The 19911-nt window shown below is 44.2% G+C and overlaps 1 protein-coding gene across 1 annotated transcript in view; it reads right to left on the bottom strand.

The window, feature by feature from the left end:
• Window positions 1-19911, bottom strand: part of LOC134358441 (tyrosine-protein phosphatase non-receptor type 13-like) — a 426694-nt gene that overhangs the window by 363166 nt on the left and 43617 nt on the right. The window contains exon 2 of the mRNA XM_063070670.1: window positions 15409-15548. Coding sequence (XP_062926740.1) covers window positions 15409-15532 — 124 coding nt within the window. The 5' untranslated portion in view covers window positions 15533-15548. The remainder of the gene's footprint in view (window positions 1-15408; window positions 15549-19911) is intronic.

The raw sequence follows: 19911 nt of genomic DNA, 5'->3' as shown, positions 1-19911 counted from the left end.
TTTCCATGTTGGCAAACTCTGCCCTCACAGTTGCTAGCTTTTCTGGACCAGCAAGCCAGTTGTGCAAACACGGTGCTCAACCCCATGTTTTGCGACAGTAGTAGAGAATGTGGGCTTGGCGAGGTCTGGGAATTCACCCTGCAGTCAAGTAAATGCAAATGCAGCAGTGCGTGTGCTTAACAGCGTTGTTGTGGGGAACCTACTAGGAGAGCAGGGTAACAACCCAAAGACCTTGACGTCCAGTTCTTAAGATTGACGAACAGTCCTTGGGCACACAGGAAATCTGCACCAAGCACAGATCTAGCCACTTTAGCCAGGGCAAAGTCCCATGTTTAATGCTGTCCACTGAAGTAGAGCGTGAACTGCCATGTCCCACAAGTCTGGATTCCGCTGCTGTTGGCGGCCTCCAGCAAAGTTTCGTCGCTCTTTGCCTTCTCATCAATAGGCGATGCCATCACCACAGTCACTTGAGCAACCATGCCACACAGGAAGTGTCGCACTCAAAGGGTGTCTGTAATGAACAGCAGACGACCCTGGCAGCTGGAACTCACGATGTTCACAGACCTCTGATGTCCTGATACACTGGCACTGTCAAAGCTGCAAAGCAACCAGTACTTCATGGCATTCCAACCAAAGTACACACGGTAAAAGTACAGGCCCGGCATCGTCTGTTTTGTAGGTGTGGGCATCCTTATGTTGGGGGCCTTGCTAACCCAGCTTATTGAGGTAGAGAAAGGAGGAGTAATGATGCACTGCTCCCTGGCTGAGTGGAGACTATCAGCCATTTTAGCAAGATATCTATAGTCTCTCACTGTTGCAATAGCGAGAGCTATGCAAACTTGATCAAGACTAGAACTAGGGGACATTGCCTCAAGATTCAGGGGAGAAGATTTAGGATGGAGATGAGGAGAAACTGTTTTTCACAGAGAGTGGTGAATCTGTAGAATTCTCTGCCCAGGGAAGCATTTGAGGCTTCTTCACTAAATATATTTAAGGAACAGTTAGATAGGTTTTACATAGTAAGGGAATTAAGGGTTATGGGGAAAAGGCAGGTAGATGGAGCTGAGTTTACGGACAGATAAGCAATGTCTTATTGAATGGCGGGGCAGGCTCGATGGGCCGGATGGCCTACTCCTGCTCCTATTTCTTATGTTCTTATGTTCAGGCATTTGCTTCGTGAAGAGTTTCTTAAATATAAAGCAAGAACGGTGATTTCCCCGGAGGGACAGCATACGGTCCATTAGCTCCGAAGGCCTAGCATCACTGAGGCCAGGCAAGGACAGCAACTGTTATGTGTGCTGAGACTCCCAATAGTCCAAAAGTCTGTAAAAGGTGAGTTTTCAGTGATCGGTATTTGTCGTGCTCGGGCGGCTGTTCAAGCAGACTCACCACTCTCACTGTCCTGAACCTGCTGAGCAACGGTACCACATAGTAGAATTTGGTGTCGTTGGTAGTGTTTTTGTGCAGAGCGATCTGGGCCTCAGCTTGTACGAACCAAGCGACAGCATTTTGCTCCCAAAACTCCGATAGTTTCAAAGTGACCACCTTAGCTAACATGTTCAATAACTCCAGAGTCATCCTAGAGCATCGGGGTCACCAATGTAGGTTTTCAAAGTGAGGTGTTTTATGTTTAATGAAATCCGTTAACACATTTTTTTGAACTCCAAAACCCACACACAAAAGCATGCTAAGAAGTCTTCACATAAAAATTCATCATGTCAGATCAGCCTCTTAAAGCAAAACCCCAACTCAATGTCAGTGGTTATGAATTATGTATATTTCCACCAATTACGTTACCCCATGCTATATATTCTCAGAATCTTCTAGCAAGTGCTGACAAAGAAATGACTTTAATTCTCCTTTATCATTTGGTTTATATGACAACATAATCCAAAAAATGGCAACGTTACTGGACCAATGGAGACTTTCACAGAAATACCTTGAGCCTTTTTATTCTACTAGTCACAAGCTGCCTTCAATTGTTTGTCAGAGCAGCATATAGAGTCCTCAGAAACACAGTCAGAAAGCTGTAGCCCTGGCATTCTGCGGATCATGTTACAAGCTTGAAAAGGTGGCCCGGGTCACTTTACCCCTGATTGCATTCAGCTGGTGTGCAGCAACAGAAAGATTCCCTTTGATTGTTTATGGATGAATCAAAGAAACGAATAAAGAGCATAGAAAACTTAAAATGCCTTCAGAACAATCGCAATGCAGAAATGGAACAATAAGGCGCCTTGAATCCTTAAGGGAGTGAAACCCCATGCAAATTTGAATCTCTTGCAGACTGAAACAATGTTCTGTGACTTGTACAATGATGGTCCTACGATGCATTTTGGCACAGATAAATGACCTTATTCTTTACGCTGTGGCAGCTTGACCTGGATGTAATGGATGGTAATTTCACAAACACTGTTGTACCGGTTACAGACGTGCCACTTTCAAGCAACTAACCACTTCGACCTATAGTAGCAGTAATTTTAAATATGATTCAGTGCTATGTTCCTGTGCTTCTACAGTTATAAAACTTGCCTGAAATGTTTGACCTTTGTTACTGGGCAATGATTAAACAGAGCAATTGTGTGCGTAAATTGCTTCTATCCATTTAATATTCCAGTGTTTCTTCATGGAATGTTTAAGTGTTTTAGAAGTAAACTGGCATGGATACTATGGGCCAAATGGTCTCATTCAATAGTGTAAATTTTTATTCTGCTATTTACTGATATATCAATCTACTTTAACAGGAGACAAAACAGCTTTAACATAATAAACCTAGAGGAACTGATCTGACTGGTAGTCTACAGTCCATTCTAGGTATTGAATCGGTTCTGTTTTTACAGATGTCATGTGTCAATTTTGTCTGTAAGTGGGAAGGAGTGAAGAAGGAAGAGAGAGAGAGAGAGAGAGAGAGAGAGAAACTAGTTCTGCCATTCCAAGGACTAAACAAATGTACTTTACATGCGTCAAACTTGTGAATTTAATAACATTACTTAATCATATGAAGGCGATGCCCGTGAATTAGGCATTTTAAACCCGGATTCTGTCTATATAATCTCACTTTGGGGAAAGTCCCAAGTGCACTCCTTCAGTGCAGGACATGCTGAACGCTAAAAAGAGGGCGTTTAGAGATGGAAATAGGGAGGAGCTGAGGGCAATACAGAGGGACCTGAAAGCCAGGATCAGGGAGGCTAAAGACAGGTACAGGAGGAAGTTTGAGTGGAAACTCCAGCAGAACAACATGAGAGAGGTCTGGAGTGGGATGAGGACCATCACTGGGTTCCAGCAAACCAGCAACAGAGGAGCTGAAGGCAGTGTGGAAAAGGCCAATGAACTTAACCTGTTCTTTAACAGATTTGACATTGTGGCCCCTGCCCATCCCACACATGAGCCATCTGTTGACGGCCCCCAACCAACACATATTCCACTCTCCCCTCCTACCCCTCCTCACAGTCCCCCACCCTACTCTCATGAATATACTTCTCCCCCACACGAAACCACCATGGTGAGCTTCACAGCGGAACAGGTGTGAAGACAGCTGAAACGTCTCAACCCAAGCAAGGCTGTAGGACCGGATGGTGTCAGTACCAGGGTGCTCAAAGCCTGTGCTCCTCAGCTATGTGGAGTACTTCACCGTGTATTCAACCTGAGCCTGAGGCTCCAGAGGATTCCTGGGCTGTGGAAGAAGTCCTGCCTCGTCCCTGTGCAAAAGACGCCGCACCCCAGCGGCCTCAATGACTACAGACCGGTGGCATTGACCTCCCACATCATGAAGACCCTGGACAGACTTGTTCTGGAGCTGCTCCGGCCCATGGTCAGGCCACACTTAGATCCCCTCCAGTTCGCCTACCAGCCCCGACTAGGAGTTGAGGATGCCATCGTCTACCTGCTGAACTGTGTCTACGCCCACCTGGACAAGCCAGCAAGCACTGTGAGGGTCATGTTTTTTGACTTCTCCAGTGCGTTCAACACCATCCGCCCTGCTCTGCTGGGGGAGAAGCTGACAGCGATGCAAGTGGATGCTTCCCTGGTGTCATGGATTCTTGATTACCTGACTGGCAGACCACAGTACGTGTGCTTGCAACACTGTGTGTCCGACAGAGTGATCAGCAGCACTGGGGCTCCACAGGGGACTGTCTTATCTCCCTTTCTCTTCACCATTTACACCTCGGACTTCAACTACTGCACAGAGTCTTGTCATCTTCGGAAGTTTTCGGATGACTCTGCCATAGTTGGATGCATCAGCAAGGGAGAAGAGGCTGAGTACAGGGCTACGGTAGGAAACTTTATCACATGGTGTGAGCAGAATTATCTGCAGCTTAATGTGAAAAAGACTAAGGAGCTGGTGGTTGACCTGAGGAGAGCTAAGGTACCGGTGACCCCTGTTTCCATCCAGGGGGTCAGTGTGGACATGGTGGAGGATTACAAATACCTGGGGATACGAATTGACAATAAACTGGACTGGTCAAAGAACACTGAAGCTGTCTACAAGAAGGGTCAGAGCCGTCTCTATTTCCTGAGGAGACTGAGGTCCTTTAACATCTGCCAGACGATGCTGAGGATGTCCTACGAGTCTGTGGTGGCCAGTGTTATCATGTTTGCTGTTGTGTGTTGGGGCAGCAGGCTGAGGGTAGCAGACACCAACAGAATCAATAAACTCATTCGGAAGGCCAGTGATGTTGTGGGGATGGAACTGGACTCTCTCACGGTGGTGTCTGAAAAGAGGATGCTGTCTAAGTTGCATGCCCTCTTGGACAATGTCTCCCATCCACTACATAATGTACTGGGTGGGCACAGGAGTACATTCAGCCAGAGACTCATTCCACCCAGATGCAGCACTGAGCATCATAGGAAGTCATTCCTGCCTGTGGCCATCAAACTTTACAACTCCTCCCTTGGAGGGTCAGACACCCTGAGCCCATAGGCTGGTCCTGGACTTAATTCATAATTTACTGGCATAATTTACATATTACTATTTAACTATTTATGGTTTTATTACTATTTATTATTTACGGTGCAACTGTAACGAAAAACAATTTCCCCCAGGATCAATAAAGTATGACTATGACTATGACTATTTAGTCATCAGATTCGAACATGACTCATAACCTTCTAAAGAGAAACAAGGAAGCTACCATTCAGAAAACTGCTCCAAAGCACGGATAGGGTTTGTCTTGGCTCTCCACTCCTCCTCCTTATAGCTCAGCAAACTCTATCCTAAGTAACAAAACAACTGCGGGTGCTGGAAATATGAAGATAGAAAATGGCTTTGACTAAATGGCATCAGCTTGAAACACTAACCCTGCTTTTCTCACCACAGATGCTGCCTGAAATGTTGAGCATTTTCTGTTTTTATTCCAGAACACCGATATTGGGTGCACCGCTGAGATCCCAGAAGACTTGTTGCCTGGAAAGTACTCCAATTGAAAAAAAAGATAAAACAATACTTCAATCACCTTTGATTAATTTGCATGTGTTGAAAGTGAGAAGTTAACATCACATGCTTCAACCAATGTAATAAAGATCAACAGCTGGCCATTTATTAGCTCACGTAAATGCTTGAAATTGAATTCCAATTTCCTTCATTGAAAGTCCCACTTACTGAAATATACAATTCCCCTCCCCCCTCCCGTACACACCTGATAATGTTACTGGCCACTTCTTTTAGCGGAGTTGGAGCTTTCCAGGGGATTCCCACAGACTGAGACCAGCTTACTATGCTGCCATATATATTTGTATTTATTTTTATTCTTCAGTGAAGGCTTTCGCTAAATTAGCTCATTAGAAATTTGAGAAGATTTGGTTTGTCACCAAAGACTCTAGTAAATTTCCACAGATGAACCATGGAGAGCATTCTGGCTGGTAGCATCACTCTCTGTTGTGGAGGCTCCAATGCACAGGATTGGAAGAGGCTGCAAAGGGTTGAAGTCTCAGCCGGATCCATCACAGGCACACTGACGAAAATATCTCCAAGGTGTGGTGCTTCAAGAAGGTGGCATCCATCATAAGGACCCTCACCATCTGACATGCCCTCTTCTCGTTACTACCATCAGTAGGGAGGTAAAGGAGACTGAAGACCTGCACTCAACATTTTAAAAACAGCTTCTTCCACTCCTGAACGTTCCATGAACAATAATTTGTTATATGTCTTGTGCACTATTTATTTTTAAGTCTTAGAATAAAGAGTGGCAGGAAACCAGAGCTCTCAGTGGAGATCATGCAGTCACAGGGTAACTTGCAAACTCCACACAGAAAGCACCTGGGTCACTGGGGCCATGAGGGAGCATCTTTGCAATGCCACTGTCAATTAACCCTGCAGACGCAGTAGCTGGAATGTGGATCATTCTGATCTTCAGAGGAAGCTTCTCCTCCTGCCTAGCCCAAAGCTTGCATCCCAACTAAATTGGTTAGAGCTAATTTGTGAAAACGACTGCTCTGCACCTCGTATTCCTACAATAAAAGGAAGAAGAGGAGGCTCTTTTATGTACACATTCCGCTTCATATAATAATGTTTCCATTGGAAACATCCCATTATAATCCAAGCATGCTACACAGGAAGCAAGGACCATATCCTGTGTGAAGAGTGGGTTAAAAGACAACCAAATAATTCCCTCAGAAATCGTCTAAGAGATGTGTTCTGTGAATCAGATCTCTACAAAATGAAATTTCCTTAGAAAGAATGGGAATTTACATCTATGAAACATTCATAGAGCTCTCAAAAGAGTTCCCAGTCAGTAAGTACTTTTGAGGTGTTGTCACTCTCACCCACATTCCCTTGGTGAGGCACTGAAGTATCATCCTGGCTTACACATCAAAGCCCAGCACTGAGCTTCAGTATGTGATTGGAAAGTGATAATTATGTCAAATTTATGCACTGAAACCATAAGGCTAAACCTCTGTCTGTACTCCAGACAAACGTTCTCTCAGCAATCTCACCTCATCAATGCATCCAATATTTTTCTCTCTCTCTCTCTCTCACACACACACACACACAACTGCTTAAGCTATCAGTATATGCAATACCTCCTGTACCTAATAAAGTGGCCACTGAGTGTATATTTCTGGTCATCTGCTATTGTAGCCCCTCCACTTTAAGGTTCAACGTGTTGTGCTCTCAGAGATGCTCTTTTGCACACCACTGTCGTAACAGATGGTTATTTGAGTTACTCTCACCTTCCTGTCAGCTTGAACCAGTCTGCCATTCTCCTCCGACCTCTGTCATTAACAAGGGCGTTTTTCGCCCACTGGATGGTCTGTTGTTTTTCACGACATTCTCTGTAAACCTCAGAGACTGTTGTGTATGAAAATCCCAGGCAATCAGTAGTTTCTGAGATACTCAAACCATGCTATCTGGCATCCACAGTCATTCCACGGTCGAAATCAATTAGATTGCATTTCCTCCCCATTCTGACGTTTGGCCTGAAAAACAACTGAACCTTTTGACCATGCCTGCATGCTCTAATGCACTGAGATGCTGCCACATGATTGGCTGATTAGAAATTTGCATGAACAAGCAGCTGTACAGTGGACTCTGAATGTGTTTCTGGCTGCTCAGCTTAACTGAAGCATGGTGACCAAGATATTGATACAGGTATTGGTATTGATTTATTATTGTCACACGCACTGAGATATGGTGAAGAACTTGTTTTGCACATCATCCAGATACATCACCCTGTTCATAACAACATCAAGATAGTGAAAAGAAAATCATAAAAGGGAAACAACAGGAATTCTGCAGATGCTGGAAATTCAAGCAACATACATCAAAGTTGCTGGTGAACGCAGCAGGCCAAGCAGCATCTATAGGAAGAGGCGCAGTCGACGTTTCAGGCCGAGACCCTTTGTCAGGACTAACTGAAGGATGAGTGAGTAAGGGATTTGAAAGCTGGAGGGGGAGGGGGAGATGCAAAATGATAGGAGAAGACAGGAGGGGGAGGGATAGAGCCGAGAGCTGGACAGGTGATAGGCAAAAGGGGATACGAGAGGATCATGGGACAGGAGGCCTAGGGAGAAAGACGGGGGGGGGGTGACCCAGAGGATGGGCAAGAGGTATATTCAGAGGGACAGAGGGAGAAAAAGGAGAGTGAGAGAAAGAATGTGTGCATAAAAATGAGTAACAGATGGGGTACGAGGGGGAGGTGGGGCCTAGCGGAAGTTAGAGAAGTCAATGTTCATGCCATCAGGTTGGAGGCTACCCAGACGGAATATAAGGTGTTGTTCCTCCAACCTGAGTGTGGCTTCATCTTTACAGTAGAGGAGGCCGTGGATAGACATGTCAGAATGGGAATGGGATGTGGAATTAAAATGTGTGGCCACTGGGAGATCCTGCTTTCTCTGGCGGACAGAGCGTAGATGTTCAGCAAAGCGGTCTCCCAGTCTGCGTCGGGTCTCACCAATATATAAAAGGCCACATCGGGAGCACCGGACGCAGTATATCACCCCAGTCGACTCACAGGTGAAGTGATGCCTCACCTGGAAGGACTGTTTGGGGCCCTGAATGGTGGTAAGGGAGGAAGTGTAAGGGCATGTGTAGCACTTGTTCCACTTACACGGATAAGCGCCAGGAGGGAGATCAGTGGGGAGGGATGGGGGGGACGAATGGACAAGGGAGTTGTGTAGGGAGCGATCCCTGCGGAATGCAGAGAGAGGGGGGGAGGGAAAGATGTGCTTAGTGGTGGGATCCCGTTGGAGGTGGCGGAAGTTACGGAGAATAATATGTTGGACCCGGAGGCTGGTGGGGTGGTAGGTGAGGACCAGGGGAACCCTATTCCTAGTGGGGTGGTGGGAGGATGGAGTGAGAGCAGATGTACGTGAAATGGAGGAGATGCGTTTAAGAGCAGAGTTGATAGTGGAGGAAGGGAAGCCCCTTTCTTTAAAAAATGAAGACATCTCCCTCGTCCTAGAATGAAAAGCCTCATCCTGAGAGCAGATGCGGCGGAGACGGAGGAATTGCGAGAAGGGGATGGCGTTTTTGCAAGAGACAGGGTGAGAAGAGGAATAGTCCAGATAGCTGTGAGAGTCAGTAGGCTTATAGTAGATATCAGTGGATAAGCTGTCTCCAGAGACAGAGACAGAAAGATCTAGAAAGGGGAGGGAGGTGTCGGAAATAGACCAGGTAAACTTGAGGGCAGGGTGAAAGTTGGAGGCAAAGTTAATAAAGTCAACGAGTTCTGCATGCGTGCAGGAAGCAGCGCCAATGCATTCGTCGATATAGCGAAGGAAAAGTGGGGGACAGATACCAGAATAGGCACGGAACATAGATTGTTCCACAAACCCAACAAAAAGGCAGGCATAGCTAGGACCCATACGGGTGCCCATAGCTACACCTTTAGTTTGGAGGAAATGGGAGGAGCAAAAGGAGAAATTATTAAGAGTAAGGACTAATTCCGCTAGACGGAGCAGAGTGGTGGTAGAGGGGAACTGATTAGGTCTGGAATCCAAAAAGAAGCGTAGAGCTTTGAGACCTTCCTGATGGGGGATGGAAGTATATAAGGACTGGACATCCATGGTGAAAATAAAGCGGTGGGGGCCAGGGAACTTAAAATCATCGAAAAGTTTAAGAGCGTGAGAAGTGTCACGAACATAGGTCGGAAGGGATTGAACAAGGGGTGATAAAACAGTGTCGAGGTATGCAGAAACGAGTTCGGTGGGGCAGGAGCAAGCTTTAGGCCTCCTGTCCCATGATCCTCTCGTATCCCCTTTTGCCTATCACCTGTCCAGCTCTCGGCTCTATCCCTCCCCCTCCTGTCTTCTCCTATCATTTTGCATCTCCCCCTCCCCCTCCAGCTTTCAAATCCCTTACTCACTCTTCCTTCAGTTAGTCCTGACGAAGGGTCTCGGCCTGAAACGTCAACTGCGCCTCTTCCTATAGATGCTGCTTGGCCTGCTGCGTTCACCAGCAACTTTGATGTATGTTGTTATCATAAAAGGGAATATAGTTTTGCTCAGTTACAGAGAAACAAATAAAGTGCATGGCCCACAATGAGATGTACTGAGAGATCACAAGTTTAAAGATTCAGCTTTTAGTGCAGGGGTCCCTGGAGCCTTTGCTTAATGGTACTGGTCCGTAGCATAAGAAAGGTTGGGAAGCCCTGTTTCAGTGAAGGAGAGGTCCATTCAAAGGTCTGATAACAGCAGGATAGGAACTGTCCCAAAGTATGGTGGTACATGCTCTCAAGCTTTGTATTTTCTGCCTGGTGGGAGAGGGGAAGAGAGAGGATGACCGGGGTGGGTGGAGTCCTTGATTATGTTAGCTGTTTTCCCAAGGAAGCACAAAGTGGAGACAAGATCCTTAAAGAATGTGTTCTCTTGTGAGTGTTACAGGTTACAGACAGTGGCTGCTCATTATCACCATGAAGTCCTTTGAACAGCTGCTCATGCCACATTTCGAAAACTCCATTCCTGGAGAGCCCAGGAAAGCTCACCAACACCTCTACTTTCTGAGGAGGCTCAAAGGGAGCTGGACTTTACACATCGATACTCACGTCACTCTCCAGATGCCCAGTAGGGAGTACCCGAACATGTTGTATCACTGCATGGTGCAGAAACAGCACTGCAGCAGGCAGGAAGGCTCTACAATGGGTAATCAAAACTGCCCAAAGCATCACCAGCACCAGCCTACCTGCCAACAAGGAAATCTGTACAAAAAGGTGCCAGAAAAGGGCCAGCAACATCATGAAGGATCTTAACCACCCTGTTCATGGACTGATTGTCTCACTCCCGTCAGGGAGGAGCCTACCTAGTGTCCACACCAGGATCGCCAGACTCAGAAACAGTTACTTTCTCCAAGCAGTAAGGCTGATCAACACCGCCACCTACTAACACACTCCTCCACACCTACCACCACCACCACTTTATCATTTTGACTTTTGAATATAGTAACGATAAAAAGTATTCGCCCCCTTTGGAAGTTTTCATGTTTTATTGTTTTACAACATTGAATCACAGTGGATTTAATTTAGATTTTTTGACACTGGTCAACAGAAACAGACTCTTTTGTGTCAAAGTGAAAACAGATCTCTGCAAAGTAATCCAAATTAATTACAAGTATAAAACACAAAGTATTTGATTGCAGAAGTATTCACCCACTTCATGTCAGTATTTAGTAGAAGCACCACTGACAGCAATTACAGCCTTGAGTCTGTGTGGATAGGTCTCCACCAGCTTTGCACACCTGGATGTGGCAATGCTTCCACATTCTTCTTCAGAAAACTGTTCAAGCTCTGTCAGATTGCATGGGAATCATGAGTGAACAGCCCTTTTCAAGTCCAGCCACAAATTCTCAATTGGATTAAGATCTGGACTCCGACTTGACCACTGTAGGACATTAACTTTGTTGTTTTTAAGACATTCCTGTGTAGTTTTGGCTTTATGCTTGCGGTCATTGTCTTGTTGGAAAATGAATCTTCTCCCAAGTCACAGTTTTCTTGCAGACTGTACATTTTCCTCCAGGATTTCCCTGTATTTTCCCGTATTTGTTTTACCCTCTACCTTCACAAGCCTTCCAGGGCCTGCTGTAGTGAAGCATCCACACAGCATGATGCAGCCACCACCATGCTTCACAGTAAGATGGTTTGCTTTTGATGATGTGCGATATATGGCTTATGCCAAATGTAGCATTTAGTCTGATGGCCAGAAAGCTCAATTTTGGTTTCATGAGACCAGAGGACTGTCTGCCAACTGACTTCAGTCTCCCATATGCTTTCTAGCAAACTCTAGCTGAGATTTCATGTGAGTTTTTTTCAACAGTGGCTTTCCCTTTGCCTCTGTCCCATAAAGCTGTAACTGATAATGTACCTGGGCAACAGTTGTTGTATGTGCAGTCTCTCCAATCTCAGCCACTGAAACTTGTAACTCCTCCAGAGCTGTCATAGGTCTCTTGGCGTCCCTCACGAGTACCCTTCTTGCACACTCACTTAGTTTCTGAGGACAGCCTGCTCTAGGCAGCTGTGCCATATTCTTTCTATTTTTTGATGATTGACTTATCCAAGGGATATTCAGTGACTTGGACATTTTCTTGTATCCACCTCCTGACTTGTGCTTTTCAATAACTTTTTTCCGTAGTTGCTTGAAATGTTCTTTTGCCTTCATGGTGTAGTTTTTGCCACAATACTGAATCACCAGCGGTTGGACCTTCCAGATTCAGGTGTATTTTTACTACAATCAATTGAGACACCTCAGCTACACACAGGTCTCCAAAAACAGATCTCCATTTAACTAATTATGTGACTTCGAATACCAATTGGCTGCACCAGTGATGATTTGGTGTGTCATATTGAAGGAGGTGAATACTTATGCAATCAATTATTTGGTGTTGTATATTTGTAATTAGTTTAGATCACTTTGTAGAGATCTGTTTTCACTTTGACATAAAGGAGTCTTTTTCTGTTAATCAGTGTCAAAAAGACCAAATTTATTCACTGTTACTCAATGCTGTAAAACAATAAAACATGAAAACTTCCAAGGGGAGTGAATACTTTTTATAGCCACTGTATATTTAAGGTGGATAGAGACAGATGTTTGCAGACTTGAAGGATTACAGGTAACTGGCACAGAAGAGGAACTGAGGCCAGAACTCATCGGCAATGTTCATACTGAATGGCGGTGCGGGACTGACAGTCTGAGGTGCCTATTTCTAGTTCCATTTTCTTGTGCCACCTTCAATGAAGTGTGTTTGCTCCAACAGAGAAACCGTCACAATCCTCCAGAGTTGGTTTCAGTAGTCCCTTCTCCAGTGCATAACACTTTCCTAATTTTATACTCCAGCCCTCTTGAAATAAGGGCCCACTTTGCTGAGGCTTTCTCTATTATTCACTGCATGTGTGCCAGCTTTCACTCTCAGGGACCTCTGCACCCATTTGTGTAGCAATCTTCTGCAGTTTTTCTCCATTGAAATAACATTCTGTTGTGTTCTTTCTTCCAAAATGAGTAACTTCACCAGTATTTGCAGGAAACTTAGTAGTAGTAGATGGCAGTAGCTACTGTTTGTCAACTGCCCTAATACAGATGACAAGTGAGGCAGTGAACCATGAAACAAACTCTGGATTGCAGCCCTCCCCAACCTTAGAAGATCACACAATCTTCTGTTGGGTGGCTCCCACACGAACCCCGTCCCTACAATGCCTTGGTTCCACTTTTGTAATGTACGAGTCAACAAATTCAGATGGGTGGCTCTGGCACTCTGGAAACCTCTTGATCATCTGCTAGCTTTCCTACCAAAGGGAGGTTACTCCAGTCTGACCAACATCCCATAGCATAGTACAACCTCTGCAGTCTCCAATCAGCAGCTGCCAATGAACGATCCAATACCAATGAACATAAGAGTTCTACAGCATGGAAAAAGGCCCTTCAGCCCAAATCATGCATGCTCATTGTGTTTCCCGGTAAGCTAGTCCCATCATCCCTACATCTGCTCTATCAAACATTTCAAAGAACCTGAACCAGGCAGCCACTTCAAACTTACAAAAAAGTCACCTTTTGACAGCTGTATTGAAATACCAAGGTTTAAATCTACTTTTTTTGCACTTTCTCCAATGCATCCATTTCAATTTGGACAAGAGTTCAAAGCAATACTGCCACGGCTGATTCATTACCAATTCCTATCTGTCAACTGTGTATTAAATAATGTATTGTTTTGAGTTCTGTGAATAATTGCTATGGTCCATTTCATTCTACATTGTGTGTCAAGTAAACGCAGCTTGCATTATTAATGACAGCACCCAGCTTCTCCTAGACTGTTCCTGAATGGTCATAGCAGTCTGTCTGCAAATATTGCATTGGTCAATATTGCATGCTGCTGCAAATGAAAATCCAGACAGGCTCAGGATCTGCAATGGTGGTGACACCATGCTTTTCACTTTCTCTATTAAATAGCCAAATATGTACAGTATTTTTCCCCTCCATTGCTCTTCACTACACTCAAGAGAAAGGTTTCCCTTTGATTTCTCTCTTCCTGCAGGCTACACGAATCTCAGTGCTGGTACACAAACTATGCCACTGGAGATGAATGGGATTCAAGAGAAAGCGAGGAGTTATTGGGGAATATGACTTAATTGTGATATAGAATGAGACCAACAACATTCCACATCCTTTGAACCCTTTAATTGGGTATGGATTAGCTCGGTATCCTCAATAGAATCAAGTGCTAATAATTTACCCACATTTATTCAGTCTTGTATCAACTGAAGAAAACAAGAGATTTATTCCACAGAGGTTGTACTTTGATCTGGACAGAAAGCTGAGGCAGCCAATTTTCTGCTGCTTGTCTTTTCTGAATTGCTGGAGAATGGTAGAGACGATGTTGAAAAATGCAGTATTACAGGTTGCAAGAAACGAGCCTTCTGGTCACCAAATCAGTGGTGATGTTTTTGATTCTAGGTTCTCTATTGCCTGGGCTGTGACCACGTCCAGATATACCCCCAATGCCTTGTAGGTGACAGGCAAGGGGAGGGAGTGCTGGAGAGGTTGGTGGGTGGGACACGAGGGCGAGTGGTGGTCCATGTGCCAGATGTTTAGGAGTAGTCTTGACTTGCAGCGGTGGCTGCACGACAATGATGGAAAGACTTTGCATCTTGGACATTGCATTTCAACAGAAGAGGTAAGTCGACGCCTTTCTGAGGTGAACATGCTGTAGCTGGGTTGCACAGTGGCTCAGCAAGTAGAACTGTTGTCTTGCAACCCCAAGGACCAAGGTTCAGTCACATCTGGAGTGCTGCCTGTGTGCAGTTTACACATTCTCCCTTCCTTAACCTGCTTCCTCCCTGTCCCAAGGCATGTTAGTTGGTAGGTTAATGGTTGCTGGAAATTTCCCCTGGTGTTGGCAAGTGGAGTGAGAATTGTGGGGCGTGGGGAGTGGTGGGGATGACTTTGTGGAAAGAATAGGTTACTGGAAAATAAGTGGAGGAATTTGATTGATTATCTGGGAGTCAGCATAGACTCAATATGCCAAATGGCCCAGGGAAACAAGACCATAAGATATAGGAGAAGAGTTAGGTATTTGGTCCATCAAGTCTGCCTTGCCATTTCATCATGGCTGTTTCATTTTCGTTCTCAGCCCCAGTCTTCTGCCTTCTCACCGTATCCCTTTATGCCCATATACCCAATGACTTGGCCTCCACAGCCACCTGTGGTAACAAATTCCACAGATTCACCACTCTCAGGCTAAAGGAGTTCCTCCTCATCTCCATTCCAAAAGGACACTGCTCTATTCTGAGGCTGTATCCTCTGATCCTAGACTCCCCCACCACTCGAACATCCTCTCCACATCCACTCTATCCAGGCCCAGGGAAATATGAGAAGCAAAACCAAATTTTATTATTTTCTTTCACATCCATAAAGCCATTGATAATTTCCCACATCGTTAGCAGAATGTAAATAATGGCAGGCATTGAACCAATAAATTTGAAAATAAATTACCTTCCACTGCCTTCTTCTGCAGGACCTCTGAGGCTTGTAATAATAAGGCCCAGATTTCATTGTCTTCAATAGGGCCTCCTCTTGCTGCCAGAACTTCAGACAGAGTCACATAAGAATTACTCATATCTGTTCTGAGCAACCTGAAATGAAAAATTTAAAAATCAGATACAAATAAATATTATTGGCAACAACCTAAAGTAACAGAATCGCAACCCAGAAGGGGATCTTTCAGAGCTCAGTACCAAAACAGGACTTTGAAAAGGATCTGCATTTATTCCCACCCCAGCTCTACACTCTCTCACATTCCTGTAAAGCTTCTTCAAATATTAATTTCATTTATTTTTAAAGTCGACACTAATTCTGCTTCAATATCCGTTAAGTAAGGTGTTTCAGACTATTTCAGTTCACTGTATGAAGACACTTCTCATTGCCTGCCTGAGTTAATTTACCAACCTTTTTAAATCTGTGCCCTCTGTCTACAACTCAACTGCCTGTACAAACTGCTCACTGCTTTACACTAACTATAACCATCAATGGCTACAAAACTGCCAGTAAACATTTTCATCAGAGGGCTACGTAGCAGACTGTGGAACAGCTCAGCACAGCAGCAGGCCCCTCAAACCACGAAGTTAGTGCCGAACACAATCCCAAATTAAACTAACACACATCAAAGTTGCTGGTGAACGCAGCAGGCCAAGCAGCATCTGTAGGAAGAGGTGCAGTCGACGTTTCAGGCCGAGACCCTTCGTCAGGACTAACTGAAGGAAGAGTGAGTAAGGGATCCCTTACTCACTCTTCCTTCAGTTAGTCCTGACGAAGGGTCTCGGCCTGAAACATCGACTGCACCTCTTCCTACAGATGCTGCTTGGCCTGCTGCGTTCACCAGCAACTTTGATGTGTGTTGCTTGAATTTCCAGCATCTGCAGAATTCCTGTTGTTCCCAAATTAAACTAAATCCCTTCGACCTGTACGTCAGTGTCCCTGCGTTCAGATGTCTGGAGAATGAGAGGATAGTTATGTGAATATCTGACTGCCTCTTAAAATGCCATTATCTGCTTCCGCCTCTACCCCCAGCAGCCCATTCCAGGTACCTAACACACTGAGTGAAAAAACTTGCCCTGTTTATCTCCTTTAAGCATTCCCCTTCTCACCTTAAATACCCTGCAGTGTTTGGTGCTTCTAACCCTGGAAAATGGATTCTGACTGATAGCCTATCTATGACCCATAATTTTATAAACTTTTATCAGTTCTCCCCACCTCTAGTCTCTGATGCACCAGGGGATGTAATCCTAGTTTGTCCAACGTCTCCTTACGCACACATCCAGGCAGCATCCTAGTAAACTTCTTTTGCACCCATACAAATGTTTGCAAACAGTTAGTCGTTCACACACCCTCTGTTAATAAATTACTGGTGACGTCACTACTCACATTGACTTTCACTTGACTGAGTGCAGAGGATATACTTGCTCTCAGGTGTTACCTCAATTCAAGGACCTGAATTATTTAGACCCTTGGCAAATTAGTGAAACTGAGAAATATACACAAGCACTAACACTTTCACAAGTGAAATCCTAGAAGCTAAGATCTCTACAGCTTTTGCACAATGCCTACCACAAGACAATGTCTAACACAGCTAGCCCTTTGCAATGGTCCAAACATTGGTCTGGGCTGGTGGAGTTTACCTCCTCTATGACTTTAAAGGTTTGCTTTAAGTTCTGGAATCCTCACCTCCATCTTTGAGAAGATTATTCAGAATGTAGTTTTGAGAGGAGAGCATTCACCCACTCAAACCTCTCTATCATTCATCTTTAAAGTAAATCTTAGTTAATCAATGCACGGGTGTATGGATCTTCCACTGTCAGGAAGATGAACGGATATGGAGTTAGTGCAGGACAGTGGCACTGAGATAAAAGATCAGTCATGATCTTGCTGAGAGTTGTGGAGCAATAAGGAAATAAACTCACAAACAAGCGAAAATCTTTAGATGCTGGAAATCCGAGCAATACACACAAAATGCTGGAGGAGCTCAGCAGGCCAGGCAGCATCTATGGAAAAGAGTACCATCAAAGTTTTGGGCCAAAACCCCTCAGTAGGACTGGAGGAAATAAACTGCTCCTTCCTGCTTTTTTCTTGTGCTACTGTTCTAATCCCACCAACCTGTCGTAGCTTCATAATTCTTAATATCCTGCTAAATAAAACCAATATGGGTAGAAGTAATTTCAGTTACTTTTGTGCAAATTTATTCATCTCAGTCCAATCATATAGAAGGCAGTTTGTGAGGCAGCTGGTGGGCCCTTAACAGCATGTGGTGAAGGTTCGGTTTTACATCTGTCTGAATTAGAATTTATACATTAATCAATTAAGCAAGGCTGTGTCTGAAGCTCAAAGCATAACCCAGGAGTCTCAATGTCACAGGGGAACTCAGCTCTAGATCCAGACTCTGCTGTCTGTCTTGACACTTCCCACAACACCTGATCCTCTCTGGCTGTGGCTGTTGTCAGAAGCATCACTCCACCACATACTACGGGCCATACCTGCATTGGATCTCGTAGTGTAGCACCAGCTTACTACCGCTTTCACATGTAGTGTACACTTCGGCCACAAAGCAAAGAGAGAGCTTTATCGTTAATTTTTTTAAAACACTTGAGTTCAATGGTCAAAGTAAAAAAAGAGTCCTTAACAATTTCTCTGGCACCAAAACTAATTATGGTGCACGGATTGTCATTCATAAGGCCGTAAGACAGAAGAGCAGAATTAGGCCATGCAGCCTACCGAGTCTACTCCTGTTTCACTCAGATAGCTAATTCCAATTCGGTTTGCTGGCTAATTGCCTTCTGTAAGTTTATCTCTGGGAGAAGGGAAGTGGTAAAGGAATCAAAGGACAGTTGAAGGAGAGTGTGAGAGAGAATAACTTCCAGGGTTAAAGGCAAATTCGGCTGGGCTGTGGTGTAGTGGCATCCGCACCAGACTTCGAGGCAACTGGTCGCGGGTACGAATCTGGCTGGCTCCTTGCATGCTCTCTGTCCGTGCTGGGTTGAATGTTAAGCTAGCAACTTGGCCTTGTAAACAGGCAATCGTTAAAAAATGGCAAGGCTCCTGCCCGATGTGCCAGTAAGGCACGGGAAGATATTTATTTATTATTAAAGTCAAATAAAAAGTGAGTTGAATGGCCTCTTCCTGTGTTATAATAAATAAGATTTTCAGTCAGTGTGACCACAGCTAAAGACAGGCATCCTGTCAAATTCTTGAAAAAGAGTTCCAAGGGACTGTAATTCTGAGGGCACAAATCTCCATTTACACAATAGCCTGCGGACTCACTTTCAAGGACTCTTCATCTCATGCTCTCGATATTTATTGCTTGCTTTCTTATTTATTTATTTACTTACTTGCTTGCTTGGTTATTTATTCATTCATTCTCAGCTCAAGCTGATAAAACCTGAGGTACGGGCATAGCCAAGCACATTCATTTCTCAACTACCAGAAACTTTTGGACCATTCTAGAGGTGTTTAGTATTGTGACTTTCTGAAGATTTACATACTGTAGATATTACTGTGTTGCCCTAATTGTTTAGTGCCTTTGGGGTGATACCAGTGGTAGATATTAATATCGGGACAGTGTCTACCCTGTTCATGTTCCAAAGTCTTTCATTTCCGCTTTTAATTCAGCATATTTCTGGTGATTTTCACTTATTGATTTCTGTAAGTTGCATGTGTTTGGAATGACTATATCTATTAAATAAGTTGTTTTTGCCTGTTTATCCTGTATTATTATACCCGGATGGTCCTAATTACAATAACTGTTTGGTCATAATATAATTTGTGGTATTCTGATTCTAAAACTGTATCAGGCTTGATTGCATTAATTAGTTTGTATTTTAAAGCAAGATTTTGGTGAATGATGTTTGCCACTTGATTGTGCCTGTGTAAGTCATCAGATTAAGTTAAACCGCTACAGTAACCTGTAATATGTTGGATTGTTTCTGTTTTTTTCAGCATTTTCTACATTTATCATCCTGGATTTGTTGTTCTTCTATTAGGTATTTTTGATCATTATTTGTGTTAACCACTTGGTCCTGTATCGTCACAAGGAACTCTCTGTTTCCGGAATGTGGTCTTCCACTCTGATCCAGGTGTTCGACGCTTCCTTGTCAATGTCTAGTCTCTTCAGATCATGGGGATGTCTTCCAAGGAGGGTCATGTTCTTCCACTGGTTAACTTTTTGTTCTATAGTGATAATGTCTTCATTTTTCTGGGTTGTGGTCTCACTTAAGTTTAGTGATGTATATTCCTTATCAGAATTGCATATGCTTGCGTGGAGTGCTCATTCCTATTTTCATTGATCAAAGTATTTCCTTAGAAGTTTTATCTGACCGTTTTGTAGATTTTTAATGACTGTTATCCCTCTTCCCCTTCTGTCCTAGGTAGTGTTAAGCTAAGTGCATTTCAGTGTACCTAACGTTTTCTGAAATCTGTCATTTCAGTTCTTATTTTTGGTGTTGATTT

This window comes from Mobula hypostoma, chromosome 18, assembly GCF_963921235.1.
Source record: "Mobula hypostoma chromosome 18, sMobHyp1.1, whole genome shotgun sequence".
Taxonomy (NCBI): domain Eukaryota; kingdom Metazoa; phylum Chordata; class Chondrichthyes; order Myliobatiformes; family Myliobatidae; genus Mobula; species Mobula hypostoma.
The sequence above is the reverse complement of the archived record's forward strand: the minus strand, read 5'-3'. Positions and strand labels throughout refer to the sequence as shown.